This window comes from Asterias amurensis, chromosome 11, assembly GCF_032118995.1.
Source record: "Asterias amurensis chromosome 11, ASM3211899v1".
NCBI classification, from domain to species: Eukaryota; Metazoa; Echinodermata; class Asteroidea; order Forcipulatida; family Asteriidae; genus Asterias; species Asterias amurensis.
The window spans coordinates 19,638,288-19,662,198 of NC_092658.1; the positions used below are offsets into that span (position 1 = coordinate 19,638,288).

Here is a 23,911-nt window from a genome sequence, read left to right on the forward strand (position 1 = left end):
TTCAAATCATAGCCTTACAATCCCCAAGAAACATAGGTGAATATTTCAATTTGATTGCCTTTACTTCACGAACATAGCCTGGAATCAGTTCCTGCAAATTGCCTCGTGTGATGATTGTTTTTCTTTATTTTTCTTCTAAAAGCACTCTACTACAAGCCTTAGCTTATTAAAGCCATTGGATCCTTTCGGTACAGAAAAAAAAAAAAGTTCACAGATTTACAAATAACTAACAGGGTTTACAGAAGGTAGTGGTGAAATACTTCTCTTGAAATATTATTCCATGAAATGCTTTACTTTTTGAGAAAACAGTAAAACAACCTCAATTCTCGTTAGCGAGAATTACAGATTTATTTTAAACACATGTCATGACATGGCGACAAGCGCGGATACAAGGGTGGGTTTTCCCGTTACTTTCTCCCGACTCCGATGACCGATTAAGCCCAAATTTTCACAGGTTTGTTATTTTATATATAAGTTGTGATACACGAAGTGTGGGCCTTTGGATAATACTGTTTACCAAAAGGGTCCAATGGCTTTAAGATCGTGCCTCAGCAAGACCACAATTTTGTCTTCTGCATTCTGTTATGTACTTTTCAGGATGGGAATAAATGTTATATTGAATAGAATATTGAATAGAATTGAATAGAATAATTTGCACATTTTGATATGTTCATTAAAGACAGTGGACACTATTGGTAATTGTCAAAGACCAGTCTTCTCACTTGGTGTATCTCAACAAATGCATAAAATAACAAACCTGTGAAAATTTGAGCTCAATCGGTCGTCGAATTTGCGAAATAATAATGAAAGAAAAAACACCCTTGTCACACGAAGTTGTGTGCTTTCTGATGCTTGATTTCGAGACCTCAAACTCTAAACTTGAGGTCTCGTAACCAAAGCCGTGAAAAATTACTTCTTTCTCGAAAACTACGTCACTTCAGAGGGAGCTGTTTCTCACAATGTTTTATACCATCAACCTCTCCCCATTACTCTAATCAAGAAAGGTTTATTGTTGATGATTATTTTGAGTAATTACCAATAGTGTCCACTGCCTTTAAACCTACTACTCTTTACTGTGAGATTTGCACACTTTGTACCCTGATTTATTAAATATGGATGCCAACCCAAATAACTGCCATTTCTTTAGTAAATAGTTCAATGAACAGACCTGCAAGGAGTTAAACACACAGAAGAGGAGCTGGAAGATAGCAGTTGCCCCTTCAATGGCCAGAAACCCAAAGCACCAAGTTAAGCCCATGAGGGCTGAGATTCCCACAGCATTCTGGAGACGTTTGGTTATTTGCTCTGACCGAGATGCCTCTTTGACCTTGAGGAGACTGCGCATGACCAGGATGAAAGTGATGACGTTGTGGAGGAGGATGAGAGCGATTGGGGTGAGGAGACCGAGGTACATGGCCAGACCAGGAGAGATGAAGCAACTACAGTCAAAATAAAAGTAATGATTGTGTTGTAAAATGTAAAATGTATGAACAGTTCTAGTACCCTATTCAATAACGGACCAAGAGGTAGACCGGGGAAACACTGGCTGGAAGATATCAAGCACTTCTGTGAAGCGGCTGACATACCATCAGTGGCAGCAGCAGGACATCTAGCAAGGAACAGAGACCTATGGAGACTCATAGTGGTTGGCAAGCCATCTCCGGGACCTACCTTGGATCAAGCACTTCTCTGTGAAGCGGCTGACACACCATCAGTGGCAGCAGCAGGACACCTAGCAAGGAACAGAGCCCTATGGAGACTCATAGTGGTTGGCAAGCCATCAGTGGCAGCAGCAGGACATCTAGCAATGAACAGAGACCTATGGAGACTCATAGTGGTTGGCAAACCATCTCCGGGACCTACCTTGTATCAAGCACTTCTCTGTGAAGAGGCTAACATACAGTGGCAGCAGCAGGACACCTAGTAAGGAACAGAGACCTATGGAGACTCATAGTGGTTGGCAAGCCATCTCCGGGACCTACCTTGGATCAAGCACTTCTCTGTGAAGAGGTTGACATACCATCAGTGGCAGCAGCAGGACATCTAGCAAGGAACAGAGACCTGTGGAGACTCATAGTGGTGGGCAAGCCATCTCCGGGACCTACCTTGGATCAAGCACTTCTCTGTGAAGAGGCTGACATACCATCAGTGGCAGCAGCAGGACACCTAGCAAAGAACAGAGCCCTATGGAGACTCATAGTGGTTGGCAAGCCATCTCCGGGACCTACCTTGGATCAAGCACTTCTCTGTGAAGAGGCTGACATACCATCAGTGGCAGCAGCAGGACACCTAGCAAGGAACAGAGACCTGTGGAGACTCATAGTGGTTGGCAAGCCATCTCCGGGACCTACCTTGGATCAAGCACTTCTCTGTGAAGAGGTTGACATACCATCAGTGGCAGCAGCAGGACATCTAGCAAGGAACAGAGACCTGTGGAGACTCATAGTGGTGGGCAAGCCATCTCCCGGACCTACCTTGGATCAAGCACTTCTCTGTGAAGAGGCTGACATACCATCAGTGGCAGCAGCAGGACACCTAGCAAGGAACAGAGACCTATGGAGACTCATAGTGGTTGGCAAGCCATCTCCAGGACCTACCTTGGATCAAGCACTTCTCTGTGAAGAGGCTGACATACCATCAGTGGCAGCAGCAGGACACCTAGCAAGGAACAGAGACCTATGGAGACTCATAGTGGTCGGCAAGCCATCTCCAGGACCTACCTTGGATCAAGCACTTCTCTGTGAAGAGGCCGACATACCATCAGTGGCAGCAGCAGGACATCTAGCAAGGAACAGAGACCTATGGAGACTCATATCACAGTTGGGAAGCCATCTCCAGGACCTACCTCGGGAGGATGGCTATGATGATGATACTTCAATAACACTAACAGGTTGTCAAACTACTCAAGCACTACATGAACCTAGCTTCAGGTAAGTACGAGGTAGGCGTTTATGTGCTTGACGTCTCAATGTTGAATTGAAAAATTCTAAGAGAATATTTTAAAATCCCTTTTAATTCCAGTCCTATAAAATCGTTATTACAAAACTTACTAATCTTCATGCTGGTAGGATTCTGTCGCTGCTGCCAAAGTTACTGTCAGGACAATCAGTGGAGATCCTTAAAAAAATAAGAGTTGTGTGAGTTAATGGTAGGAGTTATACAGGTATTCCACAAGGAATAGGCCCATCAATATAAATTCACTGTGCTCGCTGATAATGTGCCCAAAATGTATCCTATCACGAAGAGAGATATGTAGAAATATTTAACTCTTAGAGGTGCTTAAAAAACTAAGAGCAGTGTGAATTAATGGTAGGAGTGATGGTGTTCCACAAGGCTTCGTTATAGGCCCATCATGATATTCACTGCATGTGCTGATGGTGTGCCCAAATGTATCGTATCATGAGTAGCAAGTTATGCAGAATTGTTCATCCCCGCATGCCCTGCTAAGGAAGACTCTTGTACTGATCCTAAGTGAGAACTGGCTCAGTGCCTTTGCCATGAAAGAAAGGATGTGTTCAACCCGTCCCATGTTTTGTGAAATCGATCGGAATTGAATTTATGTTTTGGAGGCTTACCCCAAGCAAGGAGTCCAGCTTTGATCATGTATCGTGGCGTGTCTTCAGGGAACACCTTGACGGTGCTGACATACATATTCCTGGCTTCAACAGCCATCCACATCATGGTGGTCAGACTCAAGTAGTGAATCAGCGCTCCAACAAATACACACCATCCTCCAGAACCCTGCAGATGAGATCAGACAATAATGAACTGCACGTTCCCTTATCAATTGGTCGTCGAAGTTGCGAGAAAATGATGAAAGAAAACTTAAGCACCCTTGTTGGACGAATTTGTGTGCTTTCAGATAGGAATAAAAGACTTCAAGCTAGAAGTCTCTTAATATTTTAGAAAAAACTATGTTACTTCAGAGGGAGTCGTTTTTCACAATGTTTTATACTATCAACAGCTCTCCAATGCTCGTTACCAAATCAATTTTTAAATTAATATTTGTTTTGAGTAATTACCAAACCTGTACCTTCCCTTTATAAGGCAACAGTGATTTCACATTTCATTATCGTTACACTTACCCTTCCATTGTCAATACCAGCCAGGAACACGATGTACAGCATCAACAAGGAGAAACAAAAATGGATGAAAATCTGACGAGATTTGCCGGTGCGTAGTTTGCTGGATGGGAAATCAATCATCAGCTATTAACATACAATGTTTGTTTTTGTTTGTTGTTTGTTTGTTTGTTTGTTTGTTTGTTTGTTTGTTTGTTTGTTTGTTTGTTTGTTTGTTTGTTTGTTTGTTTGTTTGTTTGTTTGGGCTTTGTCACTTAAGCCACAACTGCCATTAAAGAATGATAGTTCTTTAATTCCTTAAAAAAAGATTTGATTTCTTGCTGTCCATGTCTCCAATACAATTTGTTAGAAAAAGGATGGCTTCACTGTCAAGGGTTACACAATGAGTAAATAAAGCCTATTTTAGAAATAGGTGGAAGATTAGATGTTCTGGTGGGTCAGCTGATATTTCTCTACATCCATTCTTCAGTGTTGTTGACAAGAGCGGTCTTGCGACCAGTGCCACCCCCACAGACTTACCTTATAGACAAATAAATTACCAATGTAATAGCGAGAGCTGCAACTGATAGAGCACCTCCTATTTGGCTGATGAGATCAAGCGCTGGGGTTAAGGAGAGACCATCATCTCTACGTTTCTGACCCTTCACATCCTGCGCAAAGCAAAAGGTAGACAAAATTTGTTTGGATGTTTCCCGTAGAACCATTACATTTTTACACCTGCACTTCAACATCCACTGCTTTGAAACCTCAACATTGAAAACTTAACATGTACCTCATTTAACCCTCAATACGTACCTCATTTAAACCTCAATAACTACCTCCCTGAAACCTCAACACATACCACATTGAAACTTTAACATGTACCTTATTGAAACCTCAACACATACCTCACTGAAACCTCAACACATTCCTCATTGAAACCTCAACACATACCTCATTGAAACCTCAACACATACCTCATTGAAACCTCAACACATACCTCATTGAAACCTCAACACGTACCTCATTGAAACCTCAACACATACCTCATTGAAACCTCAACACATACCTCATTGAAACCTCAACACGTACCTCATTGCAACCTCAACACGTACCTCCTTGAAACCTCTACAAGTACCTCATTTAAACCTCAATATGTACCTCCTTGAAACCTCAATACGTACCTCAATGAAACCTCAACACATACCTCATTGAAACCTTGACACTTACCTTTGTGACACCTCAACATGTACCTATGTGACCCCTTAACAAATAACTCCTCAAAACCGCAACATGTACCTCTATCTTGCATGTACCTACTTGTATAAACCTCAACATGTACAATCCTAGGAGGCCTACTCTTAAAATCAAAATTGATTTGCAAAATTAAATAAATATGCTCAAATCGGACTCGTAAATAAAGTGTTGGATTATGTAAAGTGTTCCAGAGTCTTGGAGAGATCTACATACCACAAGTATGGCGAAGTTAGTAGCATGGTCACAAACACATGACACTTTGTCATCGGTCATCTCAGCAAGCTGGCAGCCCTCTGTAGACCAGAAACCTGACTCCTCACCAAATTCCCAGAACACACATTTGATTGTGTCAACGTCTTCTTGGGAAACATTGGGTAGAATCTAATAATAAGATCACAAACAGTCATATTGCATGGCATTTAAATTAAACTTAATGCAAAGTAGACCTATGATGGTATCCCTATAAGGTGCCGCAGAAGCAATTGCACAACAGCGGTAAACAGTATTGTCCACAGGCCCACACTTCGTGTACCACAACTTGAATATAAAATAACAAACCTGTAAAAATTTAGGCTAAATCGGTCATCGGAGTCAGGAGAAAATAATTGGAGAACCCACCCTTGTTTCCGCACGATTCGCCGTTTTATGACATGTATTTAAAATAAATCTGTTATTCTCGACATCGAAAATTATATTGTTGCGGTACCCGCTGCCAAAACACAAATTCGAAGTGCCTCTAGCTACCTGGCAACCTCAGTAGTCTAGTTGGTAAGACACTGCTCTAGAATTGCAAGGGTCGTGGGTTCGAATCCCACCCGAGTAACATGCCTGTGATATATTTTCACAGGACTCGGGAAAGTACTGCGTGTACAGTGCTAACACACACATCGGTGTATGGGTAAAAATCCAAAATTAATATTCTTTATCCCCGATGCAAATTTAACATCTCTTATATGAGAATTGATATTGTTTTAATGTTTTCTCAAAAAGTAAAGCATTTCATGGAATATTTCAAGAGAAGTCGTCACCGTTACCTTCTGTAAACCCTGTAAGTTATTTGTAAATCTGTGAACTTTTAAGTTTTGTTCTGTTCAGAAAGTGTCCAAAGGCTTTAAAGTGTTTTGTCGATACAGTTTGTATGTTTTTTGGGAAGGGAAGGGAAGCTTTCTACCATCATTATCTCTAAACCGTGTAAGTTTAATGTACATCTATGGAGTTTTGTGTCACACAAATAGTAACCAAACCATTCGACATGGGTTTTTTTTACAGTTAAACTTTAGATTACTATTTTTTGTAAATATATTTCAAACAGAGCTACATATAACTGATGGTCTTACCTTGAAGTTAATGACCACTGGATCAGTGAGGTTTTTAAGCTCCACACCTTCTACTGCCAGTGAAACGATGGACCCAGCGACTATTGTTGTCACGTTGTTTGTGCCGTTTGAACCTTCCATAACTCCAGTCTGGAACAATGTGTCGTCAGCATAGACTATGAAACTAGCTTGTAGTAATGTTGTGCTGCTACCTACAGGTACCAATGGTTTCATTTTAAGTTATTATTCATAAATACTCCAGACAGTTTCACCATTCCCATTGGTGGAGAGCGCGTCACGTGGGGGTGTTTAAGCGGTTGATAATGACCAGTTAGAGCTCTTTAAGACCGCGCCAATTAGACTTATGTGCAACGCAATTCATAGCTGTAAGTAACAGCGCCTAATGCGCACAAAACATTGTTACAGAAGATTTTGAAAATTTGCAAACTTTTTTCAACTCGCAAAGGAAACAAGTGGCAGAAAGTCTTGAACTATGAAACTGTTTCGCCTTTTACCAAAAAGGGCATTAATATGAATGGGAATAAAACAGTAGTGACTCGTTTTTAAACGGCCGTTAAAAACCTTCCAGGGTCGTGGCCTTAATCGAACGGCCACGACCCTGCCAATTTTAAGAATTCGTCACCCACTCTTTTATACCCTTACTTATAACCTTTTAATGGGGGGAGAGTAACTCAAGGAATTACACAAATGTGGGATGGTTCAACTAGTTACTGCCAACTCAGTATGTCGGAAGGGGTGTTGCAGTCAACAAGACATCTGGAAACCTGCTGCAAAGAACAGATGGCTCCAATTTTTTTAAAGGTTTAGTAGGTCTTTACAAGCTTTTCATTAGGGGAATTTAAATGCACGTTTCTCAAAATGATGTATGGTATGGCCAACCATGCTTTCAATCAAGATAATGCACAGCCTTGGCAATATTATACAATATTCATAAATATTCATAAAGACAGTTTATCCATTCTGATTGGTCAAGAGGGCATCACGTGGGGGTGTTTGAACGGATGATACAACACCAGTAAAAAGTGTTGAAACATGGGCATGTAACGCGAGCTTGCACCTGTGCTTATATCACAGTTTCTTCATTCCTATTGGTCGAAAGCAACGGCTGGAAAAGCTGTGCCACATCACGGGATACGCGCGACGCGCACAGCAATCTCCTTATATAGAGTTGTTTACCCGAGGGCATTACCATTTCATAGCTTGAGGGGTGTTGTGTTGAAAGAAATCGTTGAACAATTATAATTTTTGCATTTATTTTACTTTTTGACCAAAAAGTGTTGATGTTTTTTGACTGAAAAGGTATTTTTAAATGGGAAATAAGTGTGTTGAATCGGTTTTCAACTAGTGGTAGTGGTTTGAACCCGCCGAGGCCTGGTTCTTGATAATTTACCTCGACTTCATCTCGGTAAAATGATCAAGAACCAGCCTCTGCGGGTTTCGTCGAAGTAAATTATCAAGAACCAGGCCTCGTATAAACCATTAGTTGAAAACCTCTTCACCTCACATTGATTCCTTTATTATATGCTGACATTGTTCATCTCTCTGTAACTTGGTACTTGTGTAAAGTTTTTAAATAATGCAACCGGGATGGCAACTTCTTTGAATCATAATAGAGTACAATAATTATCATTTGAATCATTGTAGAGTACAATTATTTGCAAAACCACAGTTTCATTTGTGCCAACTGAACCCCTCAAAAAGATTATTTCTCTGTTTATATTTCCATTATTACCTTGTGGTAGCAGGTCATTAATGTTCGCTGGTAACTGAATCGATGCAACCACACCCTTTGGTACCTCACTGGCATTCGTGAATGTCTTGACCTCAGTCCCATCAAGAGAGCCCTCTTGTGGCGACCTCGAGCCAGCTGACTCCTTTTGTGCTGTTGCAAAGCTGAATCCATTACTTGCGTCTATGGGGTGAATGCTCACTGCCTCGACATGGATAGTATCCTGCTGTATGCTGACCTTTTCTTCTTGCTGAAGAGTCAGGGAAACTTGAGCCTCAACTGACTGGATGATAGCCGAGGAGCTCTTACTGTCTGGAGAATCTTGCGTCTCTTTGGCGTTCACGATGACATTAGAGACTGTCTCTACCACAGCATCAGTCACCTGATATTTGTGTAAAGCCAAACAAGATTTATACTCTGAGATCCGTCAAATGGTTGGGTAACATGTTTACAAATGTTGTTAAAGGCACTGGACAGTATTGGTAATTACTCAACATAATTGCTAGCATAAAAACTTATACTTGGTAACAAGCAATGGAAAGCTGTTGACAGTATAAAACATTGTGAGAGACTTCTCCCTCTGAAGCAACGTAGTTTTCAAGAAACAAGTAATTTTCCACTAAAAAATAATTGAATTTGATTCTGAGACCTCAGAATTATACTTTGAGGTCCCGAAATCAAGCATCTGAAAGCACACAACTTTTTCGTAACAGAAGTGTTTTTTCTTCAATTATTATCTCACAACTTCTGCGACCAATTGATTTCAAATTTTCACAGGTTTGTTATTTTGTGCACGTGTTGAGATACACCAAGTGAGACGACTGGTCTTTGACAATTACCAATAGTGTCCAGTGTTTTTAACCATCTTTGACCATGGTCTTCATCGTGTGCTTGGAATCTCAGTAAAATATTAAGAGGGGTACTAACAAGAGATCCCGGGATTCTGCCGGAAATCCCGGAAAATTTTTCCTTTTGACCCAATTCACCTGACGTCATCATCGAGTAATCTTGGATGCGCCATAATGGTGGGCAATGTCAGTGAGCATTATTCAGTGAAGTGCGCATTTAAGGCGAAACAGCGTTTACACGTAAACCTACTTGCCAACCAAAATGGTGAGCGCGGCACAGTTGCCGCGTGTGATGTGCGATCAAAGGATCAATAGGGTAGTTGGTAGGCATTACCAAAGTTACAAGACGGTACCGAGAGGCAAGAATTCACTCTTACCGCGGGATTTCCAGATTTGGCGTTGACGATGTTTTCCAAAACCTGTGAAATCGCTTCGACATCACTTTCGCTGGATGAAGAGGACGAGGAAGTTTGATTGACAAGAAACTCAGCTACTTCTTCTGCATTTCCTTCCGTCACATCAACCTGCAAAAATAAAAAATTTGTGTCTGAGACAATCGATTTTGCAGAAGATTGTTTTCGGGGGCTAAAAGTGGTAAAAACAAGAAGGTAATTAATAATAATATAATAATATCGAAGTCTTATATAGCGCACGTATCTCATAAACAAGGTACTCAAGGCGCTGAGTATATTTAAACTTTCAGAACAATAGGTTATTGCAGTGATGAATTCTGAGACCCAATTATTTAGCACCTAATAAGGGTTTACAAGGTGCTATGGCGCATTAAGCAGCCACATCCAGGAACAACGGGGCGAACCCCTTACGATAAGTGCACTGGGTTCTTTTACATGCGTTACATAACACATGGGACCAACAGCTTTACGTCCCATCCGAAGGACGAAGCAATGGTTAAGTGTCTTGCTCAAGGACACAGTGTCACGGCTGGGGATTCGAACCCACACTCTGCTGATCAGAAACACCAGAGTTTGAATTCGGTGCTCTTAACCGCTCGGCCACGACACTTCGAAAAATTACCACGAAGTAGGGTCAAAATTTGCTGTATTAACAGTTGGATTGGCCGGACCAAGACACGAGTAACTCGTCCTAACTCAAGATAAGACTAGCCTTTGTGAAATCCACCCCAGGTCTTATTATACTATAGATGTTGCTCCACATACCTTGCAGGAAAAAAATACTGGCTGCATTGATAGGCCCCTAAAGAGGTATGATAAAGTGCTAAAATAAATAAGAACCCAGTACAGTTTAATGCTTTGTTCAAGTTCTGTTAAATTTCAACAAAATCACTCTATAGCATGTTGTATAACACCCAAGCAGATCCTTGCCATTTGATAGAATTGTCCATCACGTGGTAGCAAATAAAAGTACTACTGCACGCTACATCAGTCACCGTGCATTTTTCATTCCACCCGAAAAGTATACTATTGCACACTGAGCAAAAACATCACTGAGTGCCATCTTTTTGAAATGCATCATTATTTCGGCGTCTGCATGTCTCAAAACAGCTGTTCAGAATGCACACAGTCACTGTTGAATCCAACAGGCCGACCCCCCAAAAATGGGTGTAATTTCACATTCATGTGTAGGGCTACGCTTTGTTTGTTTTGAAAGTTGTATCCTCAATCAAAATGATAGATCTACTTAGATGTTGTATAAAACAAATAATGACTGTTTTTCACTCGTGCAATAGTGCAAAGATGTTCAATCGTTGAATAGAATATTCCATCTTTCAACTCATGAACATATTATTGCACTCATAAACATTCATTATTTGTATACTACAGTTCCAACAGTTCACCAAACCTTACTTTAACGATATCTTCAACAGTCACTGTCTTCATCGCTTCACCGCAGCTTTGAATCATGTGTTCCTTCCACATGAAAAACAGAGGGGGAGGTGCTGTTGAACAGTTTCTTGTGGCTCTTGGAAATCCAGCTGTGAATATTTAAATTAATCGTCAGTCAATCTTTTTTTTATTCCCCCCAAAAAAACTTTTCATTTTATTGAAAAACACTAAAATGATCTAAAACAAAGGGAGGCTTACATGTAGCTCCAAAAAAACAGGTCGATTGTGCACTTTCCCTGTAAAGCATGAAACTAGGCGCATGATTAAAGTGAAACATTACCAACATCGTTAGTCCAAAGGACAGCAGAAAAATGACACCTGGTATGACGACCATCTTGGATTTCAAAATGGCTGTCATTAGACTGTGCAAGTCTTGCGCGCACTTGAGTGAGAAAACATGACAACTGAAGATCTTAATTTTTTATGAAATCAAATCTTTGCTTTAATTTATTCTTAATGCTGAATCTGAACAACAAAAGTACCCATTAGAGCTTGTTTAAATTAGTATTAGCTTTTAAAACAAATACACAATTATCAAATGTGAAACTACCAAAAGCTGGTTTATAGGCGGACACACGATGGTCCCGAGGGCGTTAGATTAACGCGTGATGCAGTTTAAAGAGGAAGCTGACGCCTTTACTAAACGACAAATTAAAACGGTTTTTCTTCGTTATTTTGTTGAATTTATTTTTACTTTTATATAATTTGTTTATTACATTTTCAACAACGTATGTCATTTTTATGGTCATAAACCACATAAAACTAAAGTAATGGACGAAACTTCATATGGTTGGGACCACAATGGTCCTGGAAGTTCAAACACGAGACTTGCCGTTCTTTTAGGACCTTTTTTGTTAAATATCTCCTTAAATAGTGAATCAGCTATTGAAAAATACATCTTTACATTTGTTTGTAAATTATTTTCACACAAACCGTTCGTCGTAGTGAGCGGGCATCTCTCAATGGACTCTGCAATAATACCAGGCACGGTCACCGGCCAAGACAGGGTACCAACCATGGTATCTCTGGTTACTTCGGACGCACACTGACCTATTTTAGAGAGGTGCATGAAAGGAAATGTTCAATAACGTCTTGTGCCTATCCAGAAATATTGAGCTCTAAAAAACAATGATTTTCCGAAGTTCTGTAAAGAATACAAATGCTCTGCAAAGATAAAATTGCTTGTATGACATTTTTTTTTACAAATGCTATTTTTCAACTTAAAGGGAAGGTACATATTTGGTCATTATCAAAACAAATATTAAAGTTAACTGGAAGTGGTGTTTTTTCAAAATAAAGCTTTTGTCACTAATATATGTGTTTTGATGAGTGGAATGTGAATAAACAGTTAACTAAGATTTTAAAAAATCAGTTCTTATATTATTTACAAATTTGAGAGAAGACCCAACCCGAGAGGGCACTGTTCGTGACGTCAATTGAGGCAGACTTTGCCTGTAATGTGTAAACACAATTGCAAAGAACATGTACGGACCAAGTCGTGAGTTAGTACGTTTCAGTTTTTTTCCGGCAATGTCGACCAGCTGTATTGCTGCTGAATGCAGAAAAACACTTTTTGAAATATACCAACTCACGACTTGGACGTACATGTACTTTGCACTTGTGTTTACTTTACGCATTGCAGGCAAAGTCTGCCTAGATTGACGTCACAAAAGGGGTAGGCGGAGTCAGCCCCCAAACAAGTTTATATATTTCTTAAACATATAAATCGTGACAAACAATTACTAAAAAAATTGCTTTATTGTTCGTAAGCACATACTTTTATGTTTGAAAGAAAAAAAAATTATATTTCCAGGTGACTTTAACTTAAAAACTGACTCGGTAATGGGCATTGGAGAGCTGTTGATAGTATAAAACATTGTGGGAAACGACTCCCTCTGAAGTAACGTAGTTTTTGAGAAAGAGGTAATTTCTCACTAAAATAATAAAAGACTTCTAGCTAGAAGTCTTTTATTCCTAACTGAAAGCACACAAATTCGTCCAACACGGTGTTGATGACCAATTGAGCCCAAATTTTCACAGGTTTGTTATTTTATGCTTATGATGGATACAACAAGTGAGAAACACTGGTCTTTGATAATTACCAAACGTGTACAGTGCCTTTAAGGAGACAATTTTGGTTTTTTTCCATTGTACTATTATTACCTAAATGGCCAACTGATTTATGAATTCCTCTTCTCCAGCCTTGACATAAGCAAAATGCTGGAATAATCGACAACTTGGACAGCAGTCTTTATTCTTATTTCATAAATGGTTTACAATGGACACTATACACCAATCCGAGCGCGCACCGGGCGCGCAAGTGATGCGGTGTGTGGTCTTGAGTGCCTAGATTATGCACAAAGAGACATCGCAGTTGTTCATTTTTTAGGGTGCTGCCAATTTTGTTTCGTCGGATTGGTAAAGAAAAGTTACACAAAAGTTTTACAAAAAGCTTACCGATAACCCGAAACACAAAAGAACACTGCAACTCCAGATTGTTGAATCCAAACCACTGATGATACGTCACTTCATGTTCACCAATCGAAAATCCATCTCCAGAATCCGCAGTCGATGTAAAGTTTGTACCATTCCAACCAGTTAGATGTGGTTCCTCCCAGACAACTATAGTTGAAGAGTTGATAGGGTTCGCCACGACTGAAAAGGTCTCTGGGCAGACCAGATCCACAACTGTTTGAAACGCAGATACAAATAATTAGTTTTGAACAGAGGAAATTTGCACGATTTAAAACTTAACAATTTCTCATATTTCTTGTTCACGGGTTGAGTTGATGAATGCATGAATGTTAAATTGATATTTTTTGAAGAAAAAACTGTGATTCGAATGTTGACGTCACAAACTCGTAACAAATAATCCGCAGGGTATGAGTTGTGCTTAACTCTCTTACGCAGCGTAAACAGAGTTGTGACAGCACACAGCCACGACCCTGCAAGGTTTTTAATGGCACACAACCACGACCCCGCAAGGTATTTGAATGGCCTACAACCACGACCCCGCAAGGTTTAAGACGGCACACGGCAAGGACCCTGCAAGGTCTCAAACGGCATTGGGCAAGGACAGCAAAGTTTTAGACTTCTTACGGCCCTGACCCTGAAAGGTTTTAGACGGCGCACAACAAGGACCCTGCAAGGTCTCAAACGGCATACGGCAAGGACAGCAAGGTTTTAGACTTCCTACGGCCACGACCCTACAAGGTTTTAGACGGTGCACGGCAAGGACTCTACAAGGTCTCAAACGGCATAGGGCAAGGACAGCAAGGTCTAAGACGGCGCACAACAAGGACCCTGCAAGGTCTCAAACGGCATACGGCAAGGACAGCAAGGTTTTAGACTTGCTACGGCCATGACCCTGAAAGGTTTTAGACGGCGCTCGCGCGAGGATCCGGCGGGGTCTCATCTGGCAAATGGCAAGGACAGCAAGGTTTTAGACGGCACACGGCAAGGACCCTGCAAGGTTTTAGATGGTGCCCGGCAAGGACCCTACAAGGTTTTAGACGGTGCCTGGCAAGGACCCTACAAGGTTTTAGACGGCGCACGGCCACGACCCTACAAGGTTTTAGACGGTGCACGGCCACAACCCTCAAGGTTTTAGACGGCGCTCGCGCGAGGATCCGGCAAGGTCTCAAATGGCAAATGGCAAGGACAGCAAGGTTTTAGACGGCACACGGCAAAGACCCTGCAAGGCTTTAGACGGCACACGACCACGACCACGACCCTACAAGGTTTTAGACGGCACACAGCAAGGACCCTGCAAGGTCTCAAACGGCAAGGACAGCAAGGTTTTAGACGGTGAACGGCCAAGACCCTACAAGGTTTTAGACGGTGCACTGCAAGGACCCTACAAGGTTTTAGACGGTGCACAGCAAGGACCCTACAAGGTTTTAGACGGCGCACGGCCACGACCCTACAAGGTTTTAGACGGCGCACGGTCACGACCCTAAAAGGTTTTAGACGGCGCATGGCAAGGACTCTGCAAGGTCTCAAACGGCAAGGACAGCAAGGTTTTAGACGGCGAACGGCCAAGACCCTACAAGGTTTGAGATGGCGCACGGCAAGGACCCTGCAAGATCTCAAACGGCAAACGGCAAGGACAGCAAGATTTTAGACGGCGAACGGCCAAGACCCTACAAGGTTTTAGACGGTGCACGGCCACGACCCTACAAGGTTTTAGACGGCGCATGGCAAGGACCCTGCAAGGTCTCAAACGGCAAGGACAGCAAGGTTTTAGACGGCGAACGGCCAAGACCCTACAAGGTTTTAGACGGTGCACGGCCACGACCCTACAAGGTTTGAGACGGCGCACGGCAAGGACCCTGCAAGATCTCAAACGGCAAACGGCAAGGGCAGCAAGGTTTTAGACGGCGCACAGCAAGGACCCTGCAAGGTCTCAAACGGCAAACGGCAACTACAGCAAGGTTTGAGATGGCCCACGGCCACGACCCTACAAGGTTTTAGACGGTGCACGGCAAGGACTCTGCAAGGTCTCAAACGGCATAGGGCAAGGACAGCAAGGTCTAAGACGGAACACAACAAGGACCCTGCAAGGTCTCAAACGGCATACGGCAAGGACAGCAAGGTATTAGACTTGCTACGGCCACGACCCTGAAAGGTTTTAGACGGTGCTCGCGCGAGGATCCGGCAAGGTCTCATCTGGCAAATGGCAAGGACAGCAAGGTTTTAGACGGCACACGGCAAGGACCCTGCAAGGTTTAAGATGGTGCCCGGCAAGGACCCTACAAGGTTTTAGACGGTGCACAGCAAGGACCCTACAAGGTTTTTGACGGCGCACGGCCACGACCCTACAAGGTTTTAGACGGTGCACGGCCACAACCCTACAAGGTTTTAGACGGCGCTCGCGCGAGGATCCGGCAAGGTCTCAAATGGCAAATGGCAAGGACAGCAAGGTTTTAGACGGCACACGGCAAGGACCCTGCAAGGTTTAAGATGGTGCCCGGCAAGGACCCTACAAGGTTTTAGACGGTGCACAGCAAGGACCCTACAAGGTTTTTGCGGCGCACGGCCACGACCCTACAAGGTTTTAGACGGTGCACGGCCACAACCCTACAAGGTTTTAGACGGCGCTCGCGCGAGGATCCGGCAAGGTCTCAAATGGCAAATGGCAAGGACAGCAAGGTTTTAGAAGGCACACGGCAAGGACCCTACAAGGTTTTAGACGGCACACAGCAAGGACCCTGCAAGGTCTCAAACGGCAAGGACAGCAAGGTTTTAGACGGCGAACAGCCAAGACCCTACAAGGTTTTAGACGGTGCACTGCAAGGACCCTACAAGGTTTTAGACGGCGCACGGCCACGACCCTACAAGGTTTTAGACGGCGCACGGCCACGACCCTACAAGGTTGTAGACGGCGCACGGTCACGACCCTAAAGGGTTTTAGACGGCGCTCGCGCGAGGATCCGGCAAGGTCTCAAATGGCAAATGGCAAGGACAGCAAGGTTTTAGACGGCAAAGACCCTGCAAGGCTTTAGACGGCACACGGCCACGACCACGACCCTACAAGGTTTTAGACAGCGCAAGGCCAAGACCCTACAAGGTTTTTAGACGGCGCACGGCAAGGACCCTACAAGGTAATAGACGGCGCATGGCCACGTCCCTACAAGGTTTTAGATGGCACACAACCACGACCCTGCAAGGTTTTAAATTGCAAACAACCACGACCCTGCAAGGTTTTAAATTGCACACAACCACGACCCTGCAAGGTTTTAAATGGCCTACAACCACGTCCCTACAACGATTTAAATGGCATACAACCACGACCCTGCAAGGTTTTAAATGGCCTACAACCACGACCCTACGTTTTAAATGGCACACAACTACGACCCTGCAAGGTTTTAAATGGCCTACAACCACGACCCTACAACGTTTCAAATGGCATACAACAACGACCCTGCAAGGTTTTAAATGGCCTACAACCACGACCCTACAACGTTTTAAATGGCATACAACAACGACCCTGCAAGGTTTTAAATGGCCTACAACCACGACCCTGCAAGGTTTTAAATTGCACACAACCATGACCCTGCAAGGTTTTAAATTGCCTACAACCACGACCCTACAACATTTTAAATGGCATACAACAACGACCCTGCAAGGTTTTAAATGGCCTACAACCACGACCCTACAACATTTTAAATGGCCTACAACCACGACCCTACAACGTTTTAAATGGTGTACAACCACGACCCTGCAAGGTTTTAAATGGTCTACAACAATGACCCTGCAAGGTTTTAAATGGCCTACAACCACGACCCTACAACATTTTAAATGGTGTACAACCACGACCCTGCAAGGTTTTAAATGGCCTACAACCACGACCCTGCAAGGTTTTAAATTGCACAACCACGACTCTGCAAGGTTTTAAATGGCCTACAACCACGACCCTACAACGTTTTAAATGGCATACAACAACGACCCTACAACGTTTTAATTGGCATACAACCACGTCCCTGCAAGGTTTTAAATGGCCTACAACCACGACCCTACGACGTTTTAAATGGCATACAACAACGACCCTGCAAGGTTTTAAATGGCCTACAACCACGACCCTACAACATTTTAAATGGCCTTCAACAACGACCCTGCAAGGTTTTAAATGGCCTACAACCACGACCCTACAACATTTTAAATGGCCTTCAACAACGACCCTGCAAGGTTTTAAATGGCCTACAACCACGACCCTGCAAGGTTTTAAATTGCACAACCACGACTCTGCAAGGTTTTAAATGGCCTACAACCACGACCCTACAACATTTTAAATGGCATACAACAACGACCCTGCAAGGTTTTAAATGGCCTACAACCACGACCCTACAACATTTTAAATGGCATACAACAACGACCCTGCAAGGTTTTAAATGGCCTACAACCACGACCCTACAACGTTTTAAATGGTGTACAACCACGACCCTGCAAGGTTTTAAATGGCCTACAACAATGACCCTGCAAGGTTTTAAATGGCCTACAACCACGACCCAAAACGTTTTAAATGGTGTACAACCACGACCCTGCAAGGTTTTAAATGGCCTACAACCACGACCCTGCAAGGTTTTAAATTGCACAACCACGACTCTGCAAGGTTTTAAATGGCCTACAACCACGACCCTACAACGTTTTAAATGGCATACAACAACGACCCTACAACGTTTTAATTGGCATACAACCACGTCCCTGCAAGGTTTTAAATGGCCTACAACCACGACCCTACAACGTTTTAAATGGCATACAACAACGACCCTGCAAGGTTTTAAATGGCCTACAACCACGACCCTACAACATTTTAAATGGCCTACAACAACGACCCTGCAAGGTTTTAAATGGCCTACAACCACGACCCTACAACGTTTTAAATGGTGTACAACCACGACCCTGCAAGGTTTTAAATGGCCTACAACCACGACCCTGCAAGGTTTTAAATTGCACAACCACGACTCTGCAAGGTTTTAAATGGCCTACAACCACGACCCTACAACGTTTTAAATGGCATACAACAACGACCCTACAACGTTTTAAATGGCATACAACCACGTCCCTGCAAGGTTTTTAAATGGCCTACAACCACGACCCTACAACGTTTTAAATGGCATACAACAACGACCCTGCAAGGTTTTAAATGGCCTACAACCACGACCCTACAATGTTTTAAATGGCGTACAACCACGACGCTGCAAATTGCGAATACGAATAGCAACTGGAATTGATAAAGTGGAACAGCATCAGATTGCAACAAACCTTTGATGGAGACTGTGAAATTACAGAAGTTCTGATTTCCAGACGCGTCTGTTCCATTGTACATCACCTCTGTATCTCCAACTGAGAAAGTTCCGTATCCATCTTGATGACATTCATTGGAGGCGGTTGCCGAGCAAGCAAACACCACATCAACAGATTGATTAGAGTTATCAGTGAAGACTGGAGGGACCCATGAGTGATTTACCGTGATGGTCGACCTGACAGGAATTATCGCATCATCAGGGCAGCCAATAATACCAGGAGGCTCGTTATCTAAATACATAAAATTAAAAAAAGCAATTATGAGAAAGTGCATTCTAACCTTAATGAAATTGATGATTACTACTAAAATGTATTGCAGTAAGAAATATGCTATAAGGATTACTGTGGACTAGACCAAAGTTATCAGGGACAATTTGAAGGATCCATGAGTGAGGAACTGAACTTGTTGACTCGAAAGTAATTCTGCACAAGAAAGATCAACATCTATTTATTAACAAGAAATTGAAATCAATCAAGAATGCAACTGGTTTTATGACACAAAATGGCTGTTCGTGATCAAGACGTGCAATTAATACATAACAAAGATGCAGATCTTACCAACAACGTCAACTTCAAAAGAGCATGTCAGAACCAGATTGTTGATTCCAAACCACTGCTGATATGTCACTCTCTGTGAACCAATTGGAAAGAAGTCTCCAGAAACGGCAGTCGATGTGAAGTTTGTCTCGTTCCATCCGGTTAGATCCGGTTCTTGCCAGTACACTATGGCTGTACTTGAGCCAGGATCAGTTGGGATCGTCACATTCAACGGGCAGATTAGGTCAACCTCTGTATATTTGGATACAAAGGTAATACTGTGAGACCGCCATGACCATTGGTAGATAGCTTAGTTTGTGGAACGCCCGATCAAGGACAACAATTTTCATTTGTGCAATTTTCGTTTACAAACTATTTGGTCCGTGTTTTAGCTATAATCCAATTAAATTTCTCCTAAAGGCATCGGACACTAAAAGCTGTGGAGATCTGTTGATAGTATAAAACTTCTCTGAAGTAACGTAGTTTTTGAGAAAGAAGTTATTTCTCACTAAAATATTTTGAAATCAATTTGAGAACTCAGCTGAGGTCTCGAAATCAAGCATTTGAAAGCACACAACTTTGTGTGGCAAGGGTGTTTTGTCTTTCATAGTTATCTCGCAACATCGACGACCAACTGACACAGGTTTGTTATTTTGTGCATATGTTAAGATACACCAAGTGAGAAGACTGGTCTTCTTAGAGAAAACCAGCTTGTTTTTTTTAAGTTTTTTTTTTAAGTAATCCAATAGCTTGATGCATGGTCTGATCAAAGAAAATTAAATCAAAACACCAGAAGATAAGTAATACTTATGAAAAGTTAATACTGAATACCTATAGGTGGACAAATTCATCAAAACTGCTCATGGCGCTAAATATAAACAAAAATACACATACTGTATGTTCAATGACCAAAATTGAAAAGTATCTCTAAGCTAAGAAGAAATCCAGAACATGTGGTAGAGAAATACAATACAAATGCAATATAATTTGTTCCATAGGCGTGGGGCAGCATGTGAGAAAGATCGGTTTCCCCATGGTTGCTTGGATATGGGCTCAATAAGGAGGCTAGAATTGTAAGACCAGAGTAACATCTATGTGACAGTCATAGAAGTTGTACCCCCCACTATTATTTTTGATGCACTTACTTATTATGTAACACTTAATTATTAAAGACAAGCGCCCTCTCTTGAACAGCATTCCAATTTTGAGCGCTATCGCCACCCTCCAGTGAAGACGTGACAACACCTATTTTCGTCTTCGTCTGTTTATAGGAAATAATTTGGCGCACCAAGTGTAAAAAACAACTTGCCGTTAGCCTCTATCCTTTACGACTCTTCTAAGTATTAGAGAGGGTCACATCTATAAAGGGTATTAAAACAATGCTTCATATGTAACATCAAATTTGTCAACAAACCTTTGGTTGCGACTGTGAAGTTGCAGAAGTTCTGATTCCATGCCGCGTCTGTTCCGTTGTACATCACCTCAGTATCTCCAACTGAGAAAGTTCCGTATCCATCTTGGTAGCAATCACTGAAGACGGTTTCTGAGCAACCAAACACCACATCAACAGACTGACCAAGACTCGTAGACAAGTCATCTAAAAAAAAAAATAAACACCAAAGAAGGTTCCCAAAGACTGGTCTTTCTGAATCTGAATGGGCTGGTTGGCAATGTGATAAATCAAGGTTCTCTTAAAGAAAGCTTCATGTAATGGTTTTTGAAATAATATATTCCTTCGTCACACCTCCGTATATTCAGTTTGTAATTGAAGAGCCTCGTAAATTGGCATGTCGCATGATATAAAGAGATGCCATTGCCCTGGATTGGTAATTTACATAACCTTTTGTTAAAGGCACTGGGCACTATATTGGTAATTGTCAAAGCCCAATCTTCTCACTTGGTGAATCTCAACATACATGTATGCATAAAATAACAACCCTGTGAAAATTTGAACTCAATTGGTCGTCGAAGTTGTGAGATAATAATGAAAGGAAAAACACCCTTGTCACACGGAGTTGTGTGGTTTCAGATGCCTGATTCGGGACCTCAAAATCTAAATCTGAGGTCTCGAAATCAAATTCATGGAAAATTACTTCTTTTTAGAAAACTATGTTACTTCAGAGGGAGCCATTTCTCACAATGTTTTATACTATCAATAGCTCTCCATTGCTTGTTACCAAGTAAGTTTTTATGTTAATAATTATTTCGAATAATTACCAATAGTGTCCACTGCCTTTTAGTGCACAGGTTTAACTGGACCAATCAGTTCTCTGTTGTATAAAACGATGTGACCTCTGATGTCACACAAAAACCATAACATTATTAGCGCGCATACCGCGGGGCAAAACCTTTGTGTTTTGGCAGCCAGCTAGAAAGTGTATGCAATGTTTCCATGACTACCTGCTATTTGCCCGACGAAACATGACGTATACAGTGTTTTTTTCAACAGAGGGCGGTTTGAATGTAAACATAGGTCACATTGTCTATACCTTTTGTTTTGCTCGTGTATACATAATATTCTGTTTGGAATCCTAAGATGAACCAAGTATGTTTCTAATTTCAGACTGTTGTTTTCATTTATATCCTTAATTGATACTGAAGTGTTTTTAACTATACAAGTGTCTCTTTATGTATGGTTCTTTGACAGGCAGTGGACACCATTGGTAATTACTCAAAATACTTATTAGCATAAAACCTTTCTTGGTAACGAGTAATGGGGAGAGGTTGGTAGTAAAATACATTGTGAGAAACGGTTCCCTCTGAAGTGACGTAGTTTTCAAGAAAAAAGTAATTTTCCACGAATTTGATTACGAGACCTCAAGTTTAGAATTTGAGGTCTCAAAATCAAGCATCAAGAGCAATTGCAATGAAATTTTCAGGGATGATAGGTATAGGTGCAATGATCATTGCGAAACAAGGATGTCATTATGGCATAATCAGAAGTCACGTGACGTCATCTTAAAGGTGTTGTATTTTAAATGTTTGAAAATTTATAACAAATCAGCCACAAGAGACCGTAGGTTTCTGTTTGCGGGATTGGGGAGTGATAATTAAGGTCTTCATTTTGTTTCGTGTGCGTGACCTCACATGACCTCTACTTCCGGTCGAAACCGGAAGTGGCCCTCTAATTCAAAATTGGAAAAAGATATGAAGTTGCTTTTAACGATGTTAGTGCGTGGCAAGAGTGGGCAGTTAAAAAAAAATACCAATGACGTCACAAAATGCAACGGCGCCCTCTAGCGGCAGGTTGAAAACTCGTCAAAATGGACTTTTTGAAGATGTGTATGGTGAAGTTTTTTGTAATCACTTCAAATTTTACACACACGTTAACTGTCAGGCAGCCATCATATGTGTGAAGGTTCAGATCAATGATGTCATTGGGGGTCACGTGACGCGGCCTTAAAGGTGACCGTTTTGAACTAATATAACTCTCTAAGTAATTATGCGATTATGTTGAAACTTGGTAGGTTGTTAGATATTGGCAAGCTCTCATGAATTGTGAAATGACGTCATAGTGACGTCATCACACGATATTTTATGATTTTTTCAATTTTTGCACCTTTAACGAATAAATTGCTATCCGAACATGGTATAATCTTAATTTTTTTTTTTTAATAGCCTGGATTAGTCATAACTGCTTTAAAAAAAGAATAAATTTCAAATTCAGTTGACAAAATTTAAATTGTTATTAACGAAACAGCTCTGCATTTGTGCACAAATGCAATCATGTCTAGTTTTTCTTTTGTTATTATCTCGTAACTTTGATGACCAATTGAGCTCAAATTTTCACAGGGTTGTTACTTTATGCATATGTTGAGATACACCAAGTGGGAAGACTGGTCTTTGAAAATTACCAATAGTGTCCACTGTCCTTAAGTTAAGCAAGAGAGATAAACATAATAGGTATTGGCTCTTAGATGACAGCTTTTCATCATTATTTGCTATTTAGGATCGTTATTAACTGTACTACCGCAAAGTCAGTTCTTTAATTGGTCTCAACGTTTCGACTAGCTTGCTCTAGTCATCGGCAGGAGACTGAAGAGACAAGAGAGAAGTGGTCCTATTTACAGGTGTTTACTGTTCATGTTTTAAATTGAGGTCTTTCAGACAATGTATGTTATCTCACCCACCTGTGTCACACGTCACTGAAGCGTCTTCTCCATGAGCACAATTGTGGACACCCCAGCCGGAAAAAGCACAATCTTGCAATCGTTCCTCGTTTCCATTGCAGTTGACGCCGTCCATGAGTATTTGACCTGTTCCCTTTCCGAAGTAAGCGCTCTGCCATGCAAAGGTTGCTCCAGTGAAGCCAAGTTGTCTGCACACAACGCTTGCGTCTTCGATGTCCCATTCATCATCACATACAGTGCCCCATTGGCCATCATAGAGTACTTCAACTCTACCTTCAGCGAGAACGTTTCCTTCTACAAGCCGCACACCATCTATTTTGGAGAGAAAGAGAGGTGATTGA

The 23,911-nt window shown here is 41.8% G+C and overlaps 1 protein-coding gene across 2 annotated transcripts in view; it reads right to left on the reverse strand.

The window, feature by feature from the left end:
* LOC139944020 (uncharacterized) overlaps nucleotides 1–23,911 on the reverse strand; it is a 57,909-nt gene that overhangs the window by 3,994 nt on the left and 30,004 nt on the right. For both annotated transcript variants that reach the window (XM_071940954.1, XM_071940955.1), the window contains exons 16-31: nucleotides 23,571–23,882; nucleotides 20,855–21,037; nucleotides 19,462–19,692; nucleotides 18,862–19,134; nucleotides 13,555–13,785; nucleotides 12,031–12,147; nucleotides 11,059–11,186; nucleotides 9,610–9,756; nucleotides 8,388–8,766; nucleotides 6,656–6,846; nucleotides 5,532–5,699; nucleotides 4,602–4,732; nucleotides 4,086–4,185; nucleotides 3,576–3,741; nucleotides 3,051–3,117; nucleotides 1,169–1,439 (exon numbers count right to left, since the gene is read on the reverse strand). In XM_071940954.1, coding sequence (XP_071797055.1) covers nucleotides 1,169–1,439; nucleotides 3,051–3,117; nucleotides 3,576–3,741; nucleotides 4,086–4,185; nucleotides 4,602–4,732; nucleotides 5,532–5,699; nucleotides 6,656–6,846; nucleotides 8,388–8,766; nucleotides 9,610–9,756; nucleotides 11,059–11,186; nucleotides 12,031–12,147; nucleotides 13,555–13,785; nucleotides 18,862–19,134; nucleotides 19,462–19,692; nucleotides 20,855–21,037; nucleotides 23,571–23,882 — 3,095 coding nt within the window. The remainder of the gene's footprint in view (nucleotides 1–1,168; nucleotides 1,440–3,050; nucleotides 3,118–3,575; nucleotides 3,742–4,085; nucleotides 4,186–4,601; nucleotides 4,733–5,531; nucleotides 5,700–6,655; nucleotides 6,847–8,387; nucleotides 8,767–9,609; nucleotides 9,757–11,058; nucleotides 11,187–12,030; nucleotides 12,148–13,554; nucleotides 13,786–18,861; nucleotides 19,135–19,461; nucleotides 19,693–20,854; nucleotides 21,038–23,570; nucleotides 23,883–23,911) is intronic.